We start from the raw sequence: 20,527 nt of genomic DNA, 5'->3' as shown, positions 1-20,527 counted from the left end.
ATAAACGGGCAAAGTCAATAAAAGCCAGATAAAATGAAAAAAAGTCACTTTTTTCCTGATTGGTTCGGGCATTTAAAAGTGAAATAGTGGGTTAAACCAGATTTTATGGCTAGGCAAACTTCCCGCTTCCATAGGTGCCATAAGAGTTCCGGTGTAGGTTTATGGAAAACAGACATACACAACAAAGAACATAAACTAACTAAAATCATACATACAAAGTAACAAAAACTAATGAGCAACTCGGACTCCAATAAAAACTGGGAGCACCGGTAGGGTAAGCGTCCTCTGCTTTTCTAGAAACACCCGTCGAGTTGCTCATAAAAAGCCAAGTCCGGGGTAGACGAAAGAGGAAAGGAAAACTAAGACACGTTGAACAAATCAGTTTATATAGCGCAGATGGATACACCCTAACGATCCACGAGTTCATGATGATGACCATAAAACTTCTGAAGTATATAGATCGTAAATAGATAAGTATCCTTGGTAAAGAAGTCGGATGACAGGATCACGATGGCGATTTAATTTTTGAGACTGAAGGTCATTTTTCATTGCCACAACCTATCATTCCATTTGCAAGACTTTTGATAGGTGATCTAAACATGCTTTACAGACAAGCCTGTCATATCTAATCGAACGAACTCTACGTTGATGGTACCTGAAGGAGACAATGTTGATATCTGGTGTGACAGTGAATCGTTTACAAAAAAAATTTCAACAAGCTGGTATCTGATGGACACTGATTCGAACAAAATCGAAATTGGTAAGACCATTTAATTATTTTTTTCTGCTGGTTAGATCTTTCAGGTATGCTACACCGGTAATCATTCACATACTATATAGTATTATATTCCCCTTGGTAAGACATTCACAGTACTTTCCTGTAACCCATTTTTGTTCAGTTTCAGTACCTTTTATCATTTTATTCAAATCGCTTCCCATCTACGGTATCACTAATATTTTCAAGTTTTTAGATTTTGTTTAGACTTTTAAAATTTGTTGGTATCGTGAAGCACACAGAAAGTTATCTGTGATAGAGAGACACATAACAGTTGAAAGAATACCACGCCTTTAACTGTTTAGTTTTTTTGTCACTCCTTGGACTGATACGTATAGTGCAATCCATTCATACATATCTTTAGCACAAGAATATCTCAGGTCCAACCCCTTCAAAATGCCTAATAAAAAACAACGTTTTAAACGGGCGTCACACTTTTGCGCCAAGTACTAATTATTTCATCTGCGGTATTTCCGAGGTAACCTATAAGTAAAGGTAGATAAATTTCAAGTAAATAATTTTAACGATTTGTACTCCTACCAAAGCTGTAAGCCTCGGTGAACAAGTTATTACATGTGTTCAAAGTTATGTTGGACATAATCCAATCTGAGAGAGATGGAATAAATCCGTAACATTCGACGACTTATTCGTATTGATTTTCGAACGTTTTGAAAAATTGTGATAAATCATATAGGTGTAAAAATTACTTGCAAAGCCGGATTAACAACAGATGCTGATGACAAAAACTGTCATTAGCACTTTGAATGAGCACAATCATTGTTTGGACATACAGAAAACAGAATTGCAACAACTACGAATTAGAGTTAGACATATCGGAGAGTTTGTTTGTTTGTTTGTTTGTTGGGGTTTAACGCCCGAGCAGCAATATTTCAGCTATATTCAGGCGATGAACATGAAGTGGATGATAAAATGAACATGAAATGATGATGAAATGAAAAATGGGATGGGACACAAGGATAATGGGGGTCGAGAAATTTTTGATTGCCACTTGAAATAGGGAGAGGTGGGTAGGGTCGGGTAATTTAGCCTCCTGTGGCGGAGCGCAAAGGTTCCTACTCCTATCGAATACCACAACATGGTTCTTTAACGTGCAAGGAACGTGGCATCTTTCCCAACACGTTGCACCACTATGGTTTGCGGTCAGATTTTCCGTATTATAGCCTGACAACCCCAGCATGTAACACATCTGGGGCACACAACCCAGTTGCTCTGTGGGCAGAGGGCCCTAGCCCCCGGCTAAGATTCTGAGCACTATTTGGTTATTGTGTGGAACAGACTGACAAGTGTAAAACAATATGTCCTAAACTTTCAGTTGCGTATGCAAAAAAATTAAAAAGGGCAGCTGAAAAATGGATTGATTGCTTGTTGAGGTTGAACGCCCGGGCAGCAATATTTCTGCTATATTCAGTCGATGAAATGAAAAAAAGGATGGGACATAAGAATAATGGGGTCGACAAATTTTGATTGCCACTGGAAATAGGGAGAGGTGGGTAGGGTGAGGCAACGTAGCTCTCTGTGGCGGTTCCCAATTGTTCCTACTCGATAGAATACCACAGAAGGGTTCTGTAACGTGAGAGAAACGTGGCGCCACTATGGATTGCTGTAAAAATTTCCGTATTATGGCCTGATGGCCCCAGCATGTAACATGCCAGGGTACTTTATTTACCACCTGAGGCACACAACCCAGTTGCTCTGTGGGCAGAGCAACATAGCCCCGGCCAAGGTTTTGAGCACTATTTATTGTCCTTTAACGGCAAGGTTAGCGCTGCTGCGGGCCTATTCTTTTGACACCCGGACCCGCACGGAGCCTGAAAATTGGACATAGTAAAATCACTGTCTGCACGAATAAAAAAATAGACCCGCACAAAGCTTTCTGTACAAATATCATTGTTATTTAACTTTTTACGGCACATTTTCAGTACTCGATTCTTCATTTTTTCCTGTACACAGGAATAACGGGGAAGAAGCTGCAAATAGTCAACATTACCAGACATTGTGCGGCTAAATATAGATGTGAAGCACATAATAGTAAAGGAACAGATAGTCGAGACTTTGTCTTAAAGGTACAGTGTAAGTATTTAAGAATTAGAGGGAATGACCCTTATACACAATGAATGCATTACACACGGAAAACAGACATACACAACAAAGAACATAAAGTAACTAAAATCATACATACAAAGTGAAAAAAGCAAATGAGCAACTCGGCAATTTATTTATTCCTAGAGGTTTTACAAAATGTTTGAGGATTCCTTTTACTGTCCCGAATAAAAATTGTCGAGTGACTACACAACAATAATCATTAAATATACGAAGTAAATGTATTTTTTTATTGTTTGTTGGGGTTTAACGCCCGAGCAGCAATATTTCAGCTATATTCAGACGATGAACATGAAATTGATGAGAAAATGAACATGAAATGATGATGAAATGAAAAAGGGATGGGACACAAGGACAATGGGGTCGACAAATTTTGATTGCCACTGGAAATTGGGAGAGGTGGGTAGGGTCGGGCAATTTAGCCTCCTGTGGCGGAGCCCTATGGTTCCTACTCCGGGAGAATAAATACCACAGTAACGTGCGAGGAACGTGGCATCTTTCCCAACAGGGTGCATCACTATGGTTTGCGGTCAGGTTTTCCGTATTATAGCCTGACAACCCCAGCATGTAACACGCCAGGGATACCCCATTCCACCATCTGGGGCACACATCCCAGTTGCTCGAAGTAAATGTAATAACTCACACAAATAATCCGTCTTCTGGTGAATCCAGACAACAGAACAAAAATAAGCACACACGATGATCAAAATATATACCGGGAACTGGCGTCAGTTCAAGTTGTATACTGGTTCCACTGGAATTAACTAAGCATTAGGAGCTACGCACCACACGCGACCCTTTCTTGAAAAGATCTGGTCACATCCGTTGAATCAGGCTGAAATAACCGAGTTCGAAATCCATCGCAACGAAGAGTGTTTGTTGCAGGCTGATAATTCACTCAAATCATGTCATAAATGTATTAAACGCTCAGTCTTCAATATACACTACTCCACAAATAAACAAAACATCGTCTGCTATGTTAGTAATTGGCCACAAGACATCTAAACACGCACACACTATTAACATTGCTGAATTAAATCATGAAAATATGGAATTTGGCTCCTTCCTGGAGTTAACGGAAACTAAAGTATTTACAATGACGGTAACTTTACTTTGAGGGGTTCTAGACGGGGCGTGCAGGCCCCTGACTAGACGGTACCCGCGATTTCAGGACATACAGATCGATGGCGTTCTGATTGGTTGACCAGTTAAGGATCAAAGGACTAGCCTCGGCAGCAACGGTTGGTAAGTTCCAAGGATGGTTGATTGGGGTAGAAGAATATAGTGATAAGAATGGAGCGTCAGTCTCTAGAAGTAGCCTGTTAGGAAGGATCCTTGATACAACAGCTGGGCATACCCGTATGGTCTTCCAAGTTACCCCAAAATACACCTGTGGCAAAGTGTCCTGGCATTGGATAAGCTCTTGTACTTTTCCCCAAGAAGCAATGCCTATGGATTTTTAGTGCAAGACAATGGGCAACTGTCGGTCTTTGGCCATCTGCAGTAGGGTCCTTAAAACGTCCTCCCGGTTAAACCGCATCTTCCTCCTTCAAACAATCGGGTTCTTACACGGATCACAACGGCACCTGATGGTGTAGTCGAGTCCTATCTCACCGATTGCAACGCATAATTCGTGGTCCAGCTACGATTTCAATTCCTGCCTAAGGTCACTTGTAAATCCCTTCTGAGCTTCATGAGGGTGTATTCCAAAACTTACGAATACGGTCTTTGCATACCCTACCTGGTCCCTCCAATTCTTCCAATTCCTGTGGAAAACATAATTGGCGACGCCAAAATAAAACCCATGACTTTTGCTCGGCGCTATGGTTTCATTCATGTGCAGGAAATTGCGGAAGCTTAATCTCTGAGTCACAAGGTCCAAATGAAAGTGAGTGTCTATAAACAGACATGGCTGGCTCATCGAGAGGTTTTACTGGTGCCTGAATATCTGCGCCTCATAGGTTGAATATCGTTCGTATATCGCAAACTCCTGTTGGTTAGCAGGGCTTACACGGCGAAGCAGACTGGCCACTAGCTCCCAGTTTACGATGCAGACTACAGGCGGCTTGAAAGTCAGCCGATGCACCGGGTTAGCACTGTAGTTGTCCACATAAAACGTCAGGTATTGCATCTCCTGCTCTGAAAATCCGCTTTGTAGAGGACGGTACACTTACGTATCTAACACATAGGCTAACTAATCATCCAGACTCTTGCAGTTCAGCCATGACGCAAGTTGAGTGACCCATTTACCATTAAACACCAATGGTGGATGTGTTCGTCATCAAAGGTACAACCAATGGGATGATCTCCATGTTTGAAGGCAACTGAGGATGCTTGAACCTCTTGTGTATAACATTCCCAACATGCTGTGGTCGGATACCAAAACCATGGTAAGTGAATCTTCTGTACATGGCGCCTCTTCTTGTCCGTCGTTTGTAAGCCACATAAATAACACGTGCGTAGGCGACTCCGAGGTATGGATACAGCTGCTCGCCCATCATCAGAATACAAGGCGCTTGTAGAAGGGCGAGCCAACATGCATGTGGCCATTCCATGATCCTCCACTACTCGCTGGTCCTCGTTGTCTTGTGAAACCTGCACTATTCTCACTTCTGCTTGGGATGTGTCGTCAGCAGATTTCTTGTCATCCATAGCCTCATCGCCTGAACCTAGTTCATCCAACACCAAGAATTCAGCGGCGTCCCAGTCTAAATCCTCAGAAGTATCCGTACGCCAAATTCTGGAGCATGAAGGGAAAGTTCAACTTCTTCCATGATCCAATCTCAATCTAGAATATATAAGCAGCTTAACATGATTCATTATACACACACAAATATTTACAATACTACATACAGTGGTAATTGCGGTTTCTCTGTCTTACTAATTCTGCAACCGCACCGGTAACCGAACGGGTCTACCTCGTCACGTTTTAGCAACAGCTCGTCCAGGGCAGGAGGCCCTTGAACTAAGCTGTTGGCATGTTTATCGGACTTAACGGAATCAGCGTCCCGAGTCTGCTCAGCGCATAGACTGTTCATCAACGTTACACGTGGGGGACGACGCTCCCCTCTGATCAAAACAACCGACACTATCAGGTTTGTCATCTCCGAAACCTGCAATAGATTCTGACCGTTCAAAAAAACCGCGAAAGACACAAGTCTTGACACGTATCTTCGATATACGGTATCGTTTCGTCGGGATCAGTAAGGAACTGCTCTGTCATGGTCTTCTGTTCCGATGGGCGTTGCATCTGCTGTACCATACATCTGATTTCGGAGTCTCCTGAGCCAGACCGGAATGCAACGATCATCACACTTTTTGAATCAATCATGGTGTATCACTGAATCTCCTTTTCTACACCGAAGTCGGTACAGGGATAAAAAGCATCAACAACCAAGTATGGACCTTTCCAGGGCGATCTCAGTTTCTTGCTTTGTCCGATCTTGGTGGAGGAGTCAACTTTGTAAACAAGATCTCCAGGCTCATACTGATGTTCCACCAGCCGCAAGTCATAGTCCCTTTTCTGTCGAGCCTGGGCCACCCTTAAATTGTCCCTGGCAAACTTGTGTACCTCGTGCAGACTACGTGTGAGGTGTGCAACCCAATCATCCTCAGTAAAGCTTTCTAAACACTGTGGAATAGTTCCCAACAACAGTTGAATTGGCTGAACTGTCTCTCTTCCCAACATGAGTTGGTTGAGTGTGTAACCAGTTTGTCTATTTACAATTGAATGTAATGCCATCGAAAGCAGAGGAACATCCCTATCCCATTGCTTGTGTTTCTTTTCGATATAACAACGCACCATTTGTATCCCAACTGTGTTGAATCGTTCCACTTGGCCGTTGGAGGACGGATGGTATGGCATGGTCCGGGTCTTTGCTATCTCTAAAGCCTCACATAATGCGGCGAACAAGTTTCCATCCAAATTTCTACCCTGATCCATGTGAACATCCAATGGGCATCCAAATGTCGCAATAAAATGAGCAACAAACTTCTGGGCAACCAATAAAGCAGACTGATCCGGGATGGCAGCCATCTCCACCCATTTGGAGAATTGATCCACCATCATCAAGATGTAGAGATTATCAGTCTCGCTCACATTGAATGGCCCCAGAATATCTAGATGGACATGTTCCATAGGGTGACCAACATGGAAGGCCTTTAGAGCATCCTTGGGCCTGACATTGGCTTTTTTGTTCTGATTGCAAACATGGCAAAACTTAACATACAGAAGGCAATCATGTGCCATATGATACCACAAGAAGGATTGTTTGAGTCGTTCTAAGGTCTTTTTCTGGCCTAAATGCCCGGCAGATTTAACATCGTGACACTCTTTCAGAATACATTCCTTTAGAGAAACCGGTACTAGGAGGACGTGTCCTCTCTTGTTTCTCCAATCAGCGGTAGTACAATACTCCATCACGAACAATAAGGCATGGTCTGCACAGCCACAGGGCACGGGGAACTGGACTATAGAGGCGAAGCTCTGCATCATTCGGCTCATAGTCGTGTTCTAACCAGGTGATTGTTGGGGCAAGATCACCATCAGCATCTTGCATACTACGCAACTCCAACGATGATTACTGGGATAGCCAATTATGAGTCACATCCTCATCTTCAATATAGGGCAATGTTGCATCTGGGCCATCCTCATCAGAAACATAAGACGAGACATATGGTCTGTCCACATTGCTCAGTTGCACTTTTCACATCTAGATCATGTTTAGAGAAGACATCGCTAAACTCATAGAGAGGTTTCTTAAGTTGTGCCTTCTGATTCAGGTTCAATGTATCAACGGAGCGGTCATACAAATCAACCAAACGCGGGGGGAGTAGTGTCCCCTCCTGTTCCCGCAAAGGCTGGGGGAGTTGTGTCCCCTCTGACATGGTTGACCCCTCTATTTTTCGGACGAGTAATGATTCTGTTGCTGAACTGTCCAGTACCTCCTCGAACTCCAGCTTGTTCGATGCAGCGTCCTTTCTTTAACTTGACGAAATGAGCAGAGTCATTTGTGAATCGCACCATGCAACTTTGTCCACTTCCGATTACGCTAGACATCAAGACGGTGGGTATTGTATTTGTTGACTCCAATATGTAATCTGCCGGAGGTGCTGGCTCGACCTTCACTAATATTGAAGAAATACTGTTAGGGGGCATGGTGATACCCTTGGTGAGTATGGCCCTTGACACACTGGTATTGCATTCCTCGACTATTGTAGCCTTCATCGTTCTGCTCCCAACTTTCTGAGTCCGAGTTGCTCATTTACTTTTGTATGATTTTAGTTACTTTATGTTCTTTGTTATGAATGTCTGTTTTCCATATCTGGTCTTTGTCCCTGGATTACATTCTTTTGATTACCTATAACCTTGGTTCCCTTGATTACACTGTTAAATAGCATTACGGTACCGGCAGGGATATTAACTATCGCCTTGCAAGCATCAAGAAAGTCTAGACCTAAAACGAGTTGATCACGCATTTGTATCACACAACTTACGACTTCATCGTTACTCCGAAATGGGTACTCCTTTGAGTAAACGACCAAGAAGAGGCTGCTTGCCTATTCCAGAAAGTTGTACCACTTCAGCATCTGATGGTACATCAGGAGACAGGAATTCATCTGCGAGTTATCATAGCAGCAGTATCAACCACTGCTGTAACCCTGGTTGAATCAATGACAGTTTCTAAAACCATAGTCCTCCCTTTTACGATTATACGGGCTATTGTATTCTTTAGGCTCGTTGTGCTTTGGGTCAGGTCGGAGCCTAATGACCTGACCCTCTGGCGTTTACATCCTGATTGTGCTGCGGGGACGATGTTCCCTGCTGTAAATTTGGCGATCGTATGAACGGTGAGCGATCTGGACTCTTGGATCTAGCAAATTTGTTGTGTGGGGATGATGACCTGGGAGATTGTGGACTTCGGCCCCTTTGATATGACGGGGACCTACCTCTATAGTCTGGAGACCTCCCTCTGAATACTGATCTGGGTGGACCCTCAACACATTCTGGATATGGCCTGCTGCCAAATCCTCGTCCTGGACTTCTTTCTCGATTAAGAAGCTGACCCATCATAGAGACTAGTTGTTTGATGTCTGTCTTCAACTCCTGATTTTCCTGTGCACTACTTGAGTTGTCCAGGGCACGAGGCCCTTGAACTTGTTGTTCCTCTTCAGGTGGCTCTGCAAACTTAACTTACCCGTGACTGTAGGAGTCTCAGTTGCTTGGAGCAGGGCTCCTGTACCCATAGATAGCTCGGTGGTTGGCTAAGGACGATTTAACCCATTTAACAGCTTGGTTTACCGTTTTTGCGCTCTATCACATACCGTGCTGCTTCCTTTTCTTTGCAACCCTTTAGAAAAGCCTCCGTTGCTATTTGGTCTACAATATCTTCAGCATCAGCTCGATAAAAATCTAGCGCCAATTGAACCCTTTCTGCAAATTCCGCAAGAGATTAGAAGGTTCTTCTTTCCTGCTAAAACGAACATTCAAGAAACGTCGCAGCTCGTCATATGAATGTTCTGTTCCCATGGTAACCGTCGACCATATTCCAAAGCTCGATCGGACAAACAATCAAAGAGCCGACTATTTTTTTTTTTCGGTTCATCCAACCTTTCCTGTGTGCAATGCGTTCAAGTCTGTATATGAATGACTCCCACGTCAGTGCTCCTGACCCTGTGTATAATGGTTTGTTTGTTTGGGTTTAACGCCCGAGAAGCAATATTTCAGCTATATTCAGGCAATGAACATGAAGTGGGTGATAAAATGAACATGAAATGATGATGAAATGAAAAATGGGATGGGACACAAGGATAACAAATTTTGATTTCCACAAGAAAAAGGAAGGGAAGGGTAGGGTCGGGCAATTTAGCCTCCTGTGGCGGAGCGTAAAGGTTCCTTCTCCTATCGAATACCACAGCAGGGTTCTTTAACGTGCGAGGAACGTGGCATCTTTCCAAACACGGTGCACCACTGTGGTTTGCGGTCAGGTTTTCCGTATTATAGCCCTGCAACCCCAGCATGTAACACGCCAGGGGTACCCCATTCCACCACCTGGGGCACACATCCCAGTTGGTCTGTGGGCAGAGCACCTAGCCCCTGGCTAGGTTTCTGAGCACCAAATAGTCGCCTTTTACAATAAGCTTAGTGCTGCTGCAGGCCTATTCTTTTGACACCCGGACCTGCGCCGGGCCGTATATGTACTAAGTTGACAACTTGACATTATAAAATATATTTGAAAACATCCAAGTGATGAATATTTTATGTCTATTTCTTTCTTCGTTTGATCACCCCGCCATTGTGCCCTTTCTTATGACGTTAGGTTATTGTCGACGTCATAAGCAGGACAGTTGAATTTGAATCTTCAAATTCTCCCTTGGCAAAATAAAGGAAAAGCCTTGGCAAAGGGTTAATGACTATCACTGACATTAGGGCGATATCATTTAATTCTAACAAATTATCATATTGCAATCGCAGCAGACAACTTGGAAATAGTGGACAAACATCCGAAATCGTCAAAACTAGATTAAGGCAACGAAAAATCCCCCAAAACATGCCTCGTTCTTAAATTATTTGTTGAAAGTTTTGAGATAATCAAGAATGCTGCAAACCTGATTTTTCTGTGTAGCACACTTTTCCCTTTCAGAGATGTTTTAGAAACATATGTGATTGATTTTTAGCTTATTTAATATTTTTCAACGAGAGGGAGTTTCTCATGCTCATCTCGTCGAGCGGCTGTGCCGCGAGACGCGATGAGCATGAGAAACTCCCTCTCGTTGAAAAAAATATTTAATAATCTGTTTATCGCTGTTTTGATGAATTGTTAGGTATTAGTTTTCTTTTATTTTAAGTTTTCTTGACCTAAATATACAAATTTTTTAGCACTGCAAATGTCCTTTCGGGACTATTTTTCAGCGACGTGCTACGTGACGTCACGTATGTTGCGCAGCTGTGATACACATTTTTTTGAAAAATAAATGGGTTAACTATGACGATCACGTTTAAAATTTGTTAAATAATTTTGGGATTTATTAATTCTAATCGGGTAAGTTACTGTATTTAATCATTTTCCATTGTAGAAAATAATGCCACAAATTAGCCATTATTTCATACGCAGTAAACAAACAGATAGTATTTGGGTCATCAAATATTCCTACTTTTTTTCATACGCAGTAAACAAACAGATAGTATTTGGGTCATCAAATATTCCTACACTGTTGCTTGTATGTCACGCGAGGACATAGACTAGCGATAATTTTCATTCTCACTCGACTGGCGTGAGATTGAATATTATCATATAGCAAGATCAAAGGGATGTATAAACAAAATAGCGAAAATTACGTGTACTTTCTAAATTTCCCTTAAGGTTCCCCAATATACTAACGAAAAAAGAGTCGTGTCACGGAAGTATAAAAAAGTGACTGTCCTTACGGAGAAAATTCATCATTTCATTCAATCAAACAAATAAAAAAATATAGGTTAAGATTAAGTTTCAGTAAAAATAAATTAATATTTTCTGATAGTTTTCAAGTCTTTTTTAGCTCACCTAGCCAAAGGCCAAGTGAGCTTATGCCATCACTTTGCGTCCGTTGTCGTCGTGGACAAATTTTAAAAAATCTCCTCTGAAACTACTGGACTGACAGGTTTTAAACTTGGCATGATTGTTCCTTAAGGTGTTCTGCACAAAATGACCGTTGCCTTTAGCAAATTTCTGGCACAGGGTAAAATTGTTCAGCATCATGAGATGGACCTATGCCACAATTTTCAAAACGATTGATCAACTGATGTAGGAGTTACGGTCCCTGAAACAGTTTTTTTGGCATTTTTCGCATGTGCAACTTCTTCTCAAAATCCATTGCACAGAATTCAATGAAAGTTGGCATTGGTGTTCCTTAGGTTATCATACACAAAATGTCCGTTGGGATTGTTGATTCACGAAAAAACATTGCCGCCGTTACTAAAAATAGAACATAGGAGTCAGATGGCAGTTTTTTTCCAAATAACTCAAAAACCGTTGCCTTTACCAAATTTCTGGCATGTGTAAAATTGTTAAGCATCATGAGAAGGACCTATGCCGAAATTTTCAAAACCATTCATTGACTAATGTAGGAGTTACGACCCCTGAAACAGTTTTTTTGTTTTTTTTTTTACATGTACAACTTCTCTAAAACCATTTAAGATCATTGAATGAAAATAGCATAATAGTTCTTTAGTGTATTGTGCTCAAAATGACTTGTGATTTTTAATCCGTGAATAGATATGGCTGCCTATACTAAAAATGGAACTAAGGGGTCATAAGACAAGTTTTTGGGAAAAAAAATCAAAAATTGTTGCCTTTAGCAAAATTCTGGTTCAGGTCATGAAAATGCTATGAAAAGCATTTCCTGCATTTGACAATTTAGTTGATTTTAACATAGCTTGTCTCATTCCTCAAGTTTTTCAAATAAGCAAATGGTTAACCAGGTGAGCGATTCAGGCTCTCTTAAGCCTCTAGTTCTAATTTGTTTTACTTATTTAAAGAAGTGAATACAATGTTTATAATACTTCGGGAAACACGTGGCTGTACGTACGTGTACCTCCGCTGTTCCGCTGTTGCTGTTGTCAGGACCTAACCCGCCTCTGAAAAAAATATAACAGATTATATTATCAAAATCGCAGCATAGCTTTTCTAAGATAGGAAAGGCAATCATTTTCTTGTATGGAATTTGCAGTGTCGTCTGAATTTTGTTTACGTCACATCAAATCCAAAGCAGCTCCAATTCCGTACCGTTGACGTGTCATGATTGAGTTGTCATCAAAACAAAGCTTTCTAAGATAGGGAAGGCAATCATTGAGTTAGTTGTGCCGAAATTCTTTCATGTACATTTGTTTTTACATACAAGGTTACATTTTGTATGTGTAAAATATTCCCACCATCCGTGGGGGACTGTAATATTTCCGGAATCTGTACAAATTATGAATCATGGAAATATTAGCTGAAAAAATGTTCAAAGAATGTGATAGGGGCTAACCATGGGGTAAAAGTCTATTTGGTAGGCATACTCCAAAATAAGTGAACTTGTAGCCTTTAAAAGTTTAAACACTTTAACAGCATGCAGAGCATTTTTAATGTATATTTAGCTAGATTTAAATTTAAATTTAATACACAAGAAGTGTTTCTAATAATTTACAAAAATGACATTTATTAAATTTCTAGCTTTGGTGTAAATTTCACAAATTATGTTACTACTGAATAAATACTGACAGATTGTAATGATCAAAAACATTTTTCTTTTGACACCCGGACCTGCACGGGGCCAGATCAAAAACGAGATTCTGAGAGAATTGTACTTAGAAAGAAGATTGTTTCCCCTGTAGTCTGACAGGAAATGAAATATAAAGTCAAAACATGTAAAGTTAGATCTGGTCCAGCAACTTATAAACCAGATAACAGAAATCCTTTCATCCAACATATCAAGCTACATCAGATTTACATAGGTTGTAAATCAGTATTACTTCTATTTGTTTTTTTAAACTGTACTTATGTAAGGAGAATAGATATGAAATTCAAATTACTTCTTAGATGTTTTAATAGTTCATTATATCCTTTTCAAATAAATATCAGTGTATAAATAGCGGCTTGTAAAATCTTTTTGTGTGCTAACCATGGGCTCAAGTATTAAAAAAGGTTTAATGTGGTAAATAAGATGTAATTAGGAAATCGACAAGTTGAAAACACCCGATCACCCCGCCGTTGTGACCTTGTGGCCCCGTGCATGTCCGGTTGTCAAAAGAATAGGCCTGCAGCAGCGCTAAGCTTGTCGTAAAAGGCGACTAAATTGTGCTCAGAACCTTAGCCGGGGGCTAGGGCGCTCTGCCCACAGAGCAACTGGGTTGTGTGCCCCAGGTGGTGGAATGGGGTACCCCTGGTGTGTTACATGCTGGGGTTGTCAGGCTATAATACGGAAAATCTGACCGCAAACCATAGTGGTGCTCCGTGTTGGGAAAGATGCCACGTTCCTCGCACGTTAAAAAACCCTACTGTGGTATTTTCCCAGAGTAGGAACCATAGGGCTCCGCCACAGGAGGCTAAATTGCCCGACCCTACCCACCTCTCCCTATTTCCAGTGGCAATCAAAATTTGTCGACCCCATTATCCTTGTGTTCTATCCCATTTTTCATTTCATCGTCATTTCATGTTCATTTTATCATCCACTTTATGTTGATCGCCTGAATATAGCTGAAATATTGCTGCTCGGGCGTTAAACCCCAAGAAACAAACAAAGCCTTTCTTGTGACGTTAGGTTATTGTCGACGTCATAACCAGGACAGTTGAATACGAATCTTCAAATTCTTCCTTGGCAAAATAAAGGAAAAGCCTTGGCACTCAAATGGATAAAAGTAAAGGAACATACGTAAAAATGAAATCGAAACATAACATAACACGCAGAATACCCAAACTCCAATAAAATCTTGGACCATGTACACAGAAGCGTACTTTCCTCTCGGTCACGCAAGCACCTACCAAGTTGTCATATCTGGAAGTCTACAAAAAACTAACAATGAAAGAAGTTAATGTGTACTCATATTGGAAATTGATACTTCATATTGGCAGACATGTTAATGTTAGTCGCTTGATATATAACTAAAATGGTGGAGATCTGAACTATGCCACAATAGGTTATATGTCACGGTTTAATTTGTGTGCAGCGAAAAAGGTCTATACAACTTTTGTAAAATCTCGAATAACGAATGAGACTGCAAAACACTTTGGATAGGGGAATGTTGCCAATGATATATTGAATGTCAAACACTTTTGATGAGAGAATGTTGCCACAAATGGGTTGATTGCCGAAAACTTTTTAAGATGGAATGTTGCCACTTGCCACAGATTAACTGCAAATACTAAATTGTCAGCACGTTGGTCTTGCATTTTAGGGTTAAGCCGTATTTTTTTCTGTTCAGTCGATTTTAAGGTTCAGATATGGGGGTTGTTTTATGACAACAGTCACATCACTTTAATACTGCGATATAAAGGCATAGTCCAGCGACGTTTTAATCTCTTGATTACGGTTCACAGGAACATAACTTTATAATATAGATTGTTGATTGAAAAATCGTTGTTCAATATAATGGTGAATAGTCAGATAAAGTTTTCCAGAATTTCTTCGTTATATTCCAGACATTTCCATAGCTCTTTAAATTTAAAAGCACATTACCATAGGAAAAAACGGATATGATGAAACACAGCAAATGCATCAGCGTATTACCTAGATACAAAATAGTAAATACTTTCAGAGATCACCAAAATGTGTTCAACAAGTGTAAACACACCATGTCAATTTTTTCAGATCTGAACTTATTTCATTATGTAAACATGAGATAAAATGAGCAATTTTTCTTTTCAGATAAACCAATTGTTTCAATTAAAGTGGAAAACAAATCAGAACAAGATAGGTATATCATTTCCGGAGGCGGTGAGTTCAACATGAAATGTTTTGTGGAATGTGATCCACCTGCTAATGGTATAGAATGGTCAGTCAATGGTAACGTAATTGGATATTGGAATAAAACTGACCAAAATACACAACCAATGTACAAGAAATATGCAATGGTTACAAAAATGAAAGATTCTTTGAATATGAAACTCGAAAAAAAGAAAGGACAAAAGCCACAAACTTTTAAGTGTACAGCCACGAACAATCTTGGAGAAACGTCAAAAATTGTGTCCATTACTTTTAATTGAGCACCAATAAGTATTTGTATATTGTCTGTTATTGTAGTGAAGGTTTTCATATCATCTATGACACATACGTATATACTAACAGTAGATCACACATTATATATGATTCTACAAAAGAAGGTAGGTGTAAGAAACGCAATACAAAGACTTCAGTACAGGGACAATATTTAGGACGGCAAAGTTCTGTAAATAAGTGGCCCCGTGCAGATCTGGGTGTCAAAAGAATAGACCTGCAGCAGTGCTAATAGCTTGTCGTAAAAGGCGACTAAATAGTGCTCAGAAACCTAGCCGGGGGTTAGGCGCTCTACCCACAGAGCAACTGAGATGTGTGCCGCAGGTGGTGGAATGGGGTACCCCTGGCGTGTTACATGCTGGGGTTGTCAGGCTACAATACGGAAAACCTGACCGCAAACCATAGTGGTGGGAAAGATGCCACGTTCCTCACACGTTAAAGAACCCTACTGTAGTATTCGATAAGAGAAGGAACCTTTGCGCTCCGCCACAGGGGGCTAAATTGCCCGACCCTACCCATCCCTCCCTTTTCTAGTGCCAATCTAAATTTGTCGACCTTGTTGCCCATCCCTTTTTATTTCATCATCATTTCATGTTCATCGTCTGAATATAGCTGAAATATTGCTGGTCGGACGTTAAACCCCAACAATCAATCAATCAATCAATCAATCAATCGTGTAAATAAGTGGTATTACCTATATTTTCCTAATCGTTCTATTTGAATACAAATCACTATTCGTTTGTAAATTTTAGTAAATTTCGAGACTTTTTTTAAATTATAGTTTAAAGCGATTCGTTGTAAATAAGATTAAATGGGGTTTGATGAAAATAGTTCTGTTCATTAGGAACATTTTAACTTTAACAAGCTGTACCATGTGCACTGGTATTGGACTTTTCAAAGGCTTTAATTACTGTGTGCAATATCATGACAAGAGAAATGTGATTATAGTTACATTTTGGAATTTCAAGAAAATTAATTCACAGAAAAAAAATTAACCGCAAAGACCCATGAAGATCTAACTAGACAATTCGGAAATTTAGTTTCATTAAAACGGGTTCAATTAAAATGTTAGATTGATTGTTGGTGTTTAACGCCTGAGCAGCAATATTTAAGATATATTCAGGCGATGTTAATGGAATGGATGATAAAAATGAACATGAAATGATGATGATGAAATGAAAAGTGGGATGCAACACAAGGAAAATATTGATTGCCACTAGAAATAGGGAGGGATGGGTAGGGTCGGGCAATTTAGTCTCCTGTGGCGGAGCGCACAGGTTCCTTCTCTTATCGAATACTACAGTAGGGTTCTTTAACGTGTGAGGAACGTGGCATCTTTCCCACCACTATGGTTTGCGGTCAGGTTTTCCGTATTAAAGCCTGACGACCCCAGCATGACGCGTGCCAGGGGTGCTCCATTTCACCACCTGGAACACACAACCCAGTGGCTCTGTTGGCAAAGCGCCCTAGTCCCCGGCCAGGGTTCTGAGCACTATTTAGTCGCCTCATACGAAAAGCTTAGCGCTGCTGCGGGCCTATTCTTTTGACACCCGAACCCGCACGGGGTTCAATCAATCAAATAGCGAATGATCAAAAAAGTAGATGCCAAAACTGCAAATTTAGATATAAATTAAAATGGGTAAATTTTAAAGCGAACTTTCAAAAATACAGTTAAGGTACTTGGGCAAACTTTCTTCACAAACCGATTACAGGTGCTATGAAATGAAACAAAACAAAACAAAACAAGGAAAAAAACAAAACCAAAAAACTAGAATAAATATGAAAAATGCCAAGGTCAGGTTCAAAACAAAAACCTTTAATTTAACCTCCACTTTGTCTCGTACAGGTCCGGGTGTCAAAATAATAGATCTGCAGCAGCGCTAAGCTTGTAAAATTGATTGATTGTTGGGGTTTAACGCCCGAGCAGCAATATTTCAGCTATATTCAGGCGATGAACATGAAATGGATGGATAAAATGAACATGAATGCTGATGAAATGAAACAAGGGATGGGACACAAGGACAATAGGGTCGACAAATTTTGGTTGCCACTAGAAAAAGGGAGGGATGGGTAGGGTCGGGCAATTTAGCCTTATGTAGCGAATCGCAAAGGTTCCTACTCCTATCGAATGCCACAGCAGGGTTCTTTTATGTGCGAGGAACGTGGCATCTTTCCCAACACGGTGCACCACTATGGTTTGCGGTCAGGTTTTCTGTATTATAGCCTGACAACCCAGCATGTAACACGCCAGGGGCACACATCCCAGTTGATCTGTGGGCAGAGCGCCTAGCCCCCGGCTAGGTTTCTGAGCACTATTTAGTGGCCTTTTACGACAAGCGTAGCGCTGTTGCAGGCTTATTCTTTTGACACGCGGACCTGCACGGGGCAAAACAACAATTAATCAATCATAATTTGTTACTTGGTAACCTTATTGAATATAAACATAATTTTAGCCATAATGATTAATCATTAAAAAAAAAGTATCCAATGCCTTACACTACAGTCATTAAAACATTAAACAAACTACATGGTCAACTTTTCTGAAAATTTGTTTATTGATTACCAAATGAATAGTCCATATAATATCAGTTTTGTATGAAAAGTGAATTATGGATATTTTGTAAATTAGAGGTTTTTATATAAGCAAATATCTGAAAATTCTCCCTTTTTTTGTTATTTTGGTATATTGAAAGCCTAGTATCTCTCCTACAAAACGGATAGAATAAAATTTCATGTTAAATCTGATGTGTTAATCCTTTTAAAGTGAATTTGACTTAATATTCAGTTATTTATTTACGTATTTTGTAAGAATGACCTTTAAATCCCAGATATGGTTCAGTTTGCCTAATGATTCAGATTTCTAAAAATAGCAATATATTAGTCTTCATTGTTGAAAATCTGGAGGGTGAATGTTCTTAAAAAATTGACAAATGATGTGCCACAGTTAGTGTAATAGTATGTACAAATTTAAAGAAAATTGAATTATGGGAAAATTTTGGGGGTACCCCAGATCTTCCACCTTAATATCCACAAAGTAAACAAATATGCTTATTTCAAAAGGTTAATATATGAGCAGGCCAATCCTGATCTCAATAAGTATACTTATAATACAATGCATTACATTTGGTATGTATATTTACACAGGTTTGATGAGCCACCAAATAATTCAAACCTGTATAAAAGGAATAAATTCTATGGAACTACACTTACGAAATACATACATTTGTAGGTAGGAGCAGGCAAATCCTGACCTCCAACCATTCCCCTTATTACAAAATGTTAAGTCCACATGGTCTCTGAGAGATAACTTTATGTTTGTAAATAACAAATAAACCTTTTTACGTTGTGTTTCAATTCAACATGAAAATGTACCACACAATATCATAACCTTGGTTTAGTTTATTCTCTATACTGTGTCTAGTAATGAGCAGGCAAATCCTGGCCTCATACTTACTACATACTAACTTCACATTGATTAAGAAGTAAAATATAAAGGTATATGCAAATAATTTCATACCCTAAACATTGGTAAAGCAGAGAAGGCAATGCATTGACCACCTGTTTTCTGCGGTGAACAAGTACCATGTAAAAATTGTCATACTGAAAATGAATCAATGAGGATATAACGCTGTAGTGCATTAGTGTTCCAGCTTCCCATTTTTTTTTAATGTACTGTTCTGAATGACCCCTGCAAGTAGTCACATACTGAGCAGTTGTAGCTGCACCATTATCATGTGGAAGGGGCCTTCTGTGTGCTTAAATACAGTTGTATGTGTGTGAAGTGTGTGTGCAGGGCAATTCTGAGCATCAGAAGAGCCACTAGCAATAAAAATTTTACTTGGTTTGTTTCTTTTATCCAAAAAAAAGGTCAAGGTTATCATTAAAGTTTAGTAATTTGTGAATTTCAGGGTTTCCTTTTATAGTTTATAGAGATTAATGATTTCAAGAAAATAAAGTAGTGTTTCATGTAAAATCAAACAAATATATAAGGGTGGGTGGCGTATTGTTATTTCCCAAATTATTTTAATTTCTTTGTTTAAAAGTTTGTATAAATGGTTTAAATAGTAGCAATCACCTGAAACTAGTTAAGATTTAAAAACAAATTAGTAGGGCTTTCTTTGTACATATATATATTAACTAATTCAATTTGCAACATTAATCTCTAGTGCTTTCTAAGTAAAATTATGTTAAAAAAGCAAAATTATATACTATCCTGAAATGGATAGTATAACAAGTTAAACTAAGCACAAATTCGCAATGATTAATATGTCTTTTTCAGAAGCCTTCCCTATTCAACGGAAGCATTTTTCGTAGAATATTCATGATGCATTCTAGGTAAAGAAGTATCTTAAAGAAAAAGTGTTAATATCAGAAAACTTCAAGTTTCAAGGAAAAAATGAAGGCCAATTATCCAATATTAGAGCTGTAAGTTTTTAAAATGCAAAATGCAGTTCATAGAAGAAGCAACCAACGTTTTAAATGATGTCTTAAGAAAAGGGATTGATTGCTGGGGTTTAACACCCGAGCAGCGATATTTCAGCTATATTCAGGCAATGAACATGAAAGTGATGATGAAATGAAAAAAAAGGATGGGGTACAAGGATAATAAGGTCAACAAATTTTGATTGCCACATGATAAAAGGGAGGGATGGGTAGGATCTGGCAATTTAGCAAGATTCTAAGCTCAGCGCTACAATTTTTCATTATATGTTGATCGAAATGGCTAGGCAAGGTCAAGATTACCCTAGATTCCTGTATACATTTTCATTTGTATATATCACAATGCTACGAAGAACTTAAAAAAAATTCTACAGAATAACAGTACCACTATAGAATAACAGTTCCACTACAGAATAACAGTACCACTATAGAATAACAGTACCACTACTAACAAACCAG

The 20,527-nt window shown here is 39.6% G+C and overlaps 1 protein-coding gene across 9 annotated transcripts in view; it reads left to right on the top strand.

Annotated features, from left to right (window-relative positions):
* LOC148622890 (lachesin-like) overlaps positions 1-15,644 on the top strand; it is a 30,454-nt gene extending 14,810 nt beyond the window's left edge. For 7 of the 9 annotated variants that reach the window (XM_088573173.1, XM_088573180.1, XM_088573175.1 and 4 more), the window contains 3 exons: positions 611-760; positions 2,747-2,866; positions 15,281-15,644. In XM_088573173.1, coding sequence (XP_088429299.1) covers positions 611-760; positions 2,747-2,866; positions 15,281-15,618 — 608 coding nt within the window. In that variant the 3' untranslated portion in view covers positions 15,619-15,644. The remainder of the gene's footprint in view (positions 1-610; positions 761-2,746; positions 2,867-15,280) is intronic. The other 2 variants (XM_088573181.1, XM_088573178.1) reach the window with 2 other exon arrangements.
* The last annotated feature ends 4,883 nt before the right edge of the window (positions 15,645-20,527 follow it).

The sequence above is a fragment of the Perna viridis genome, chromosome 3, assembly GCF_037379345.1.
Source record: "Perna viridis isolate PV_CMFRI_1.1 ecotype Kerala chromosome 3, ASM3737934v1, whole genome shotgun sequence".
NCBI lineage: Eukaryota > Metazoa > Mollusca > Bivalvia > Mytilida > Mytilidae > Perna > Perna viridis.
The sequence above is the reverse complement of the archived record's forward strand: the minus strand, read 5'-3'. Positions and strand labels throughout refer to the sequence as shown.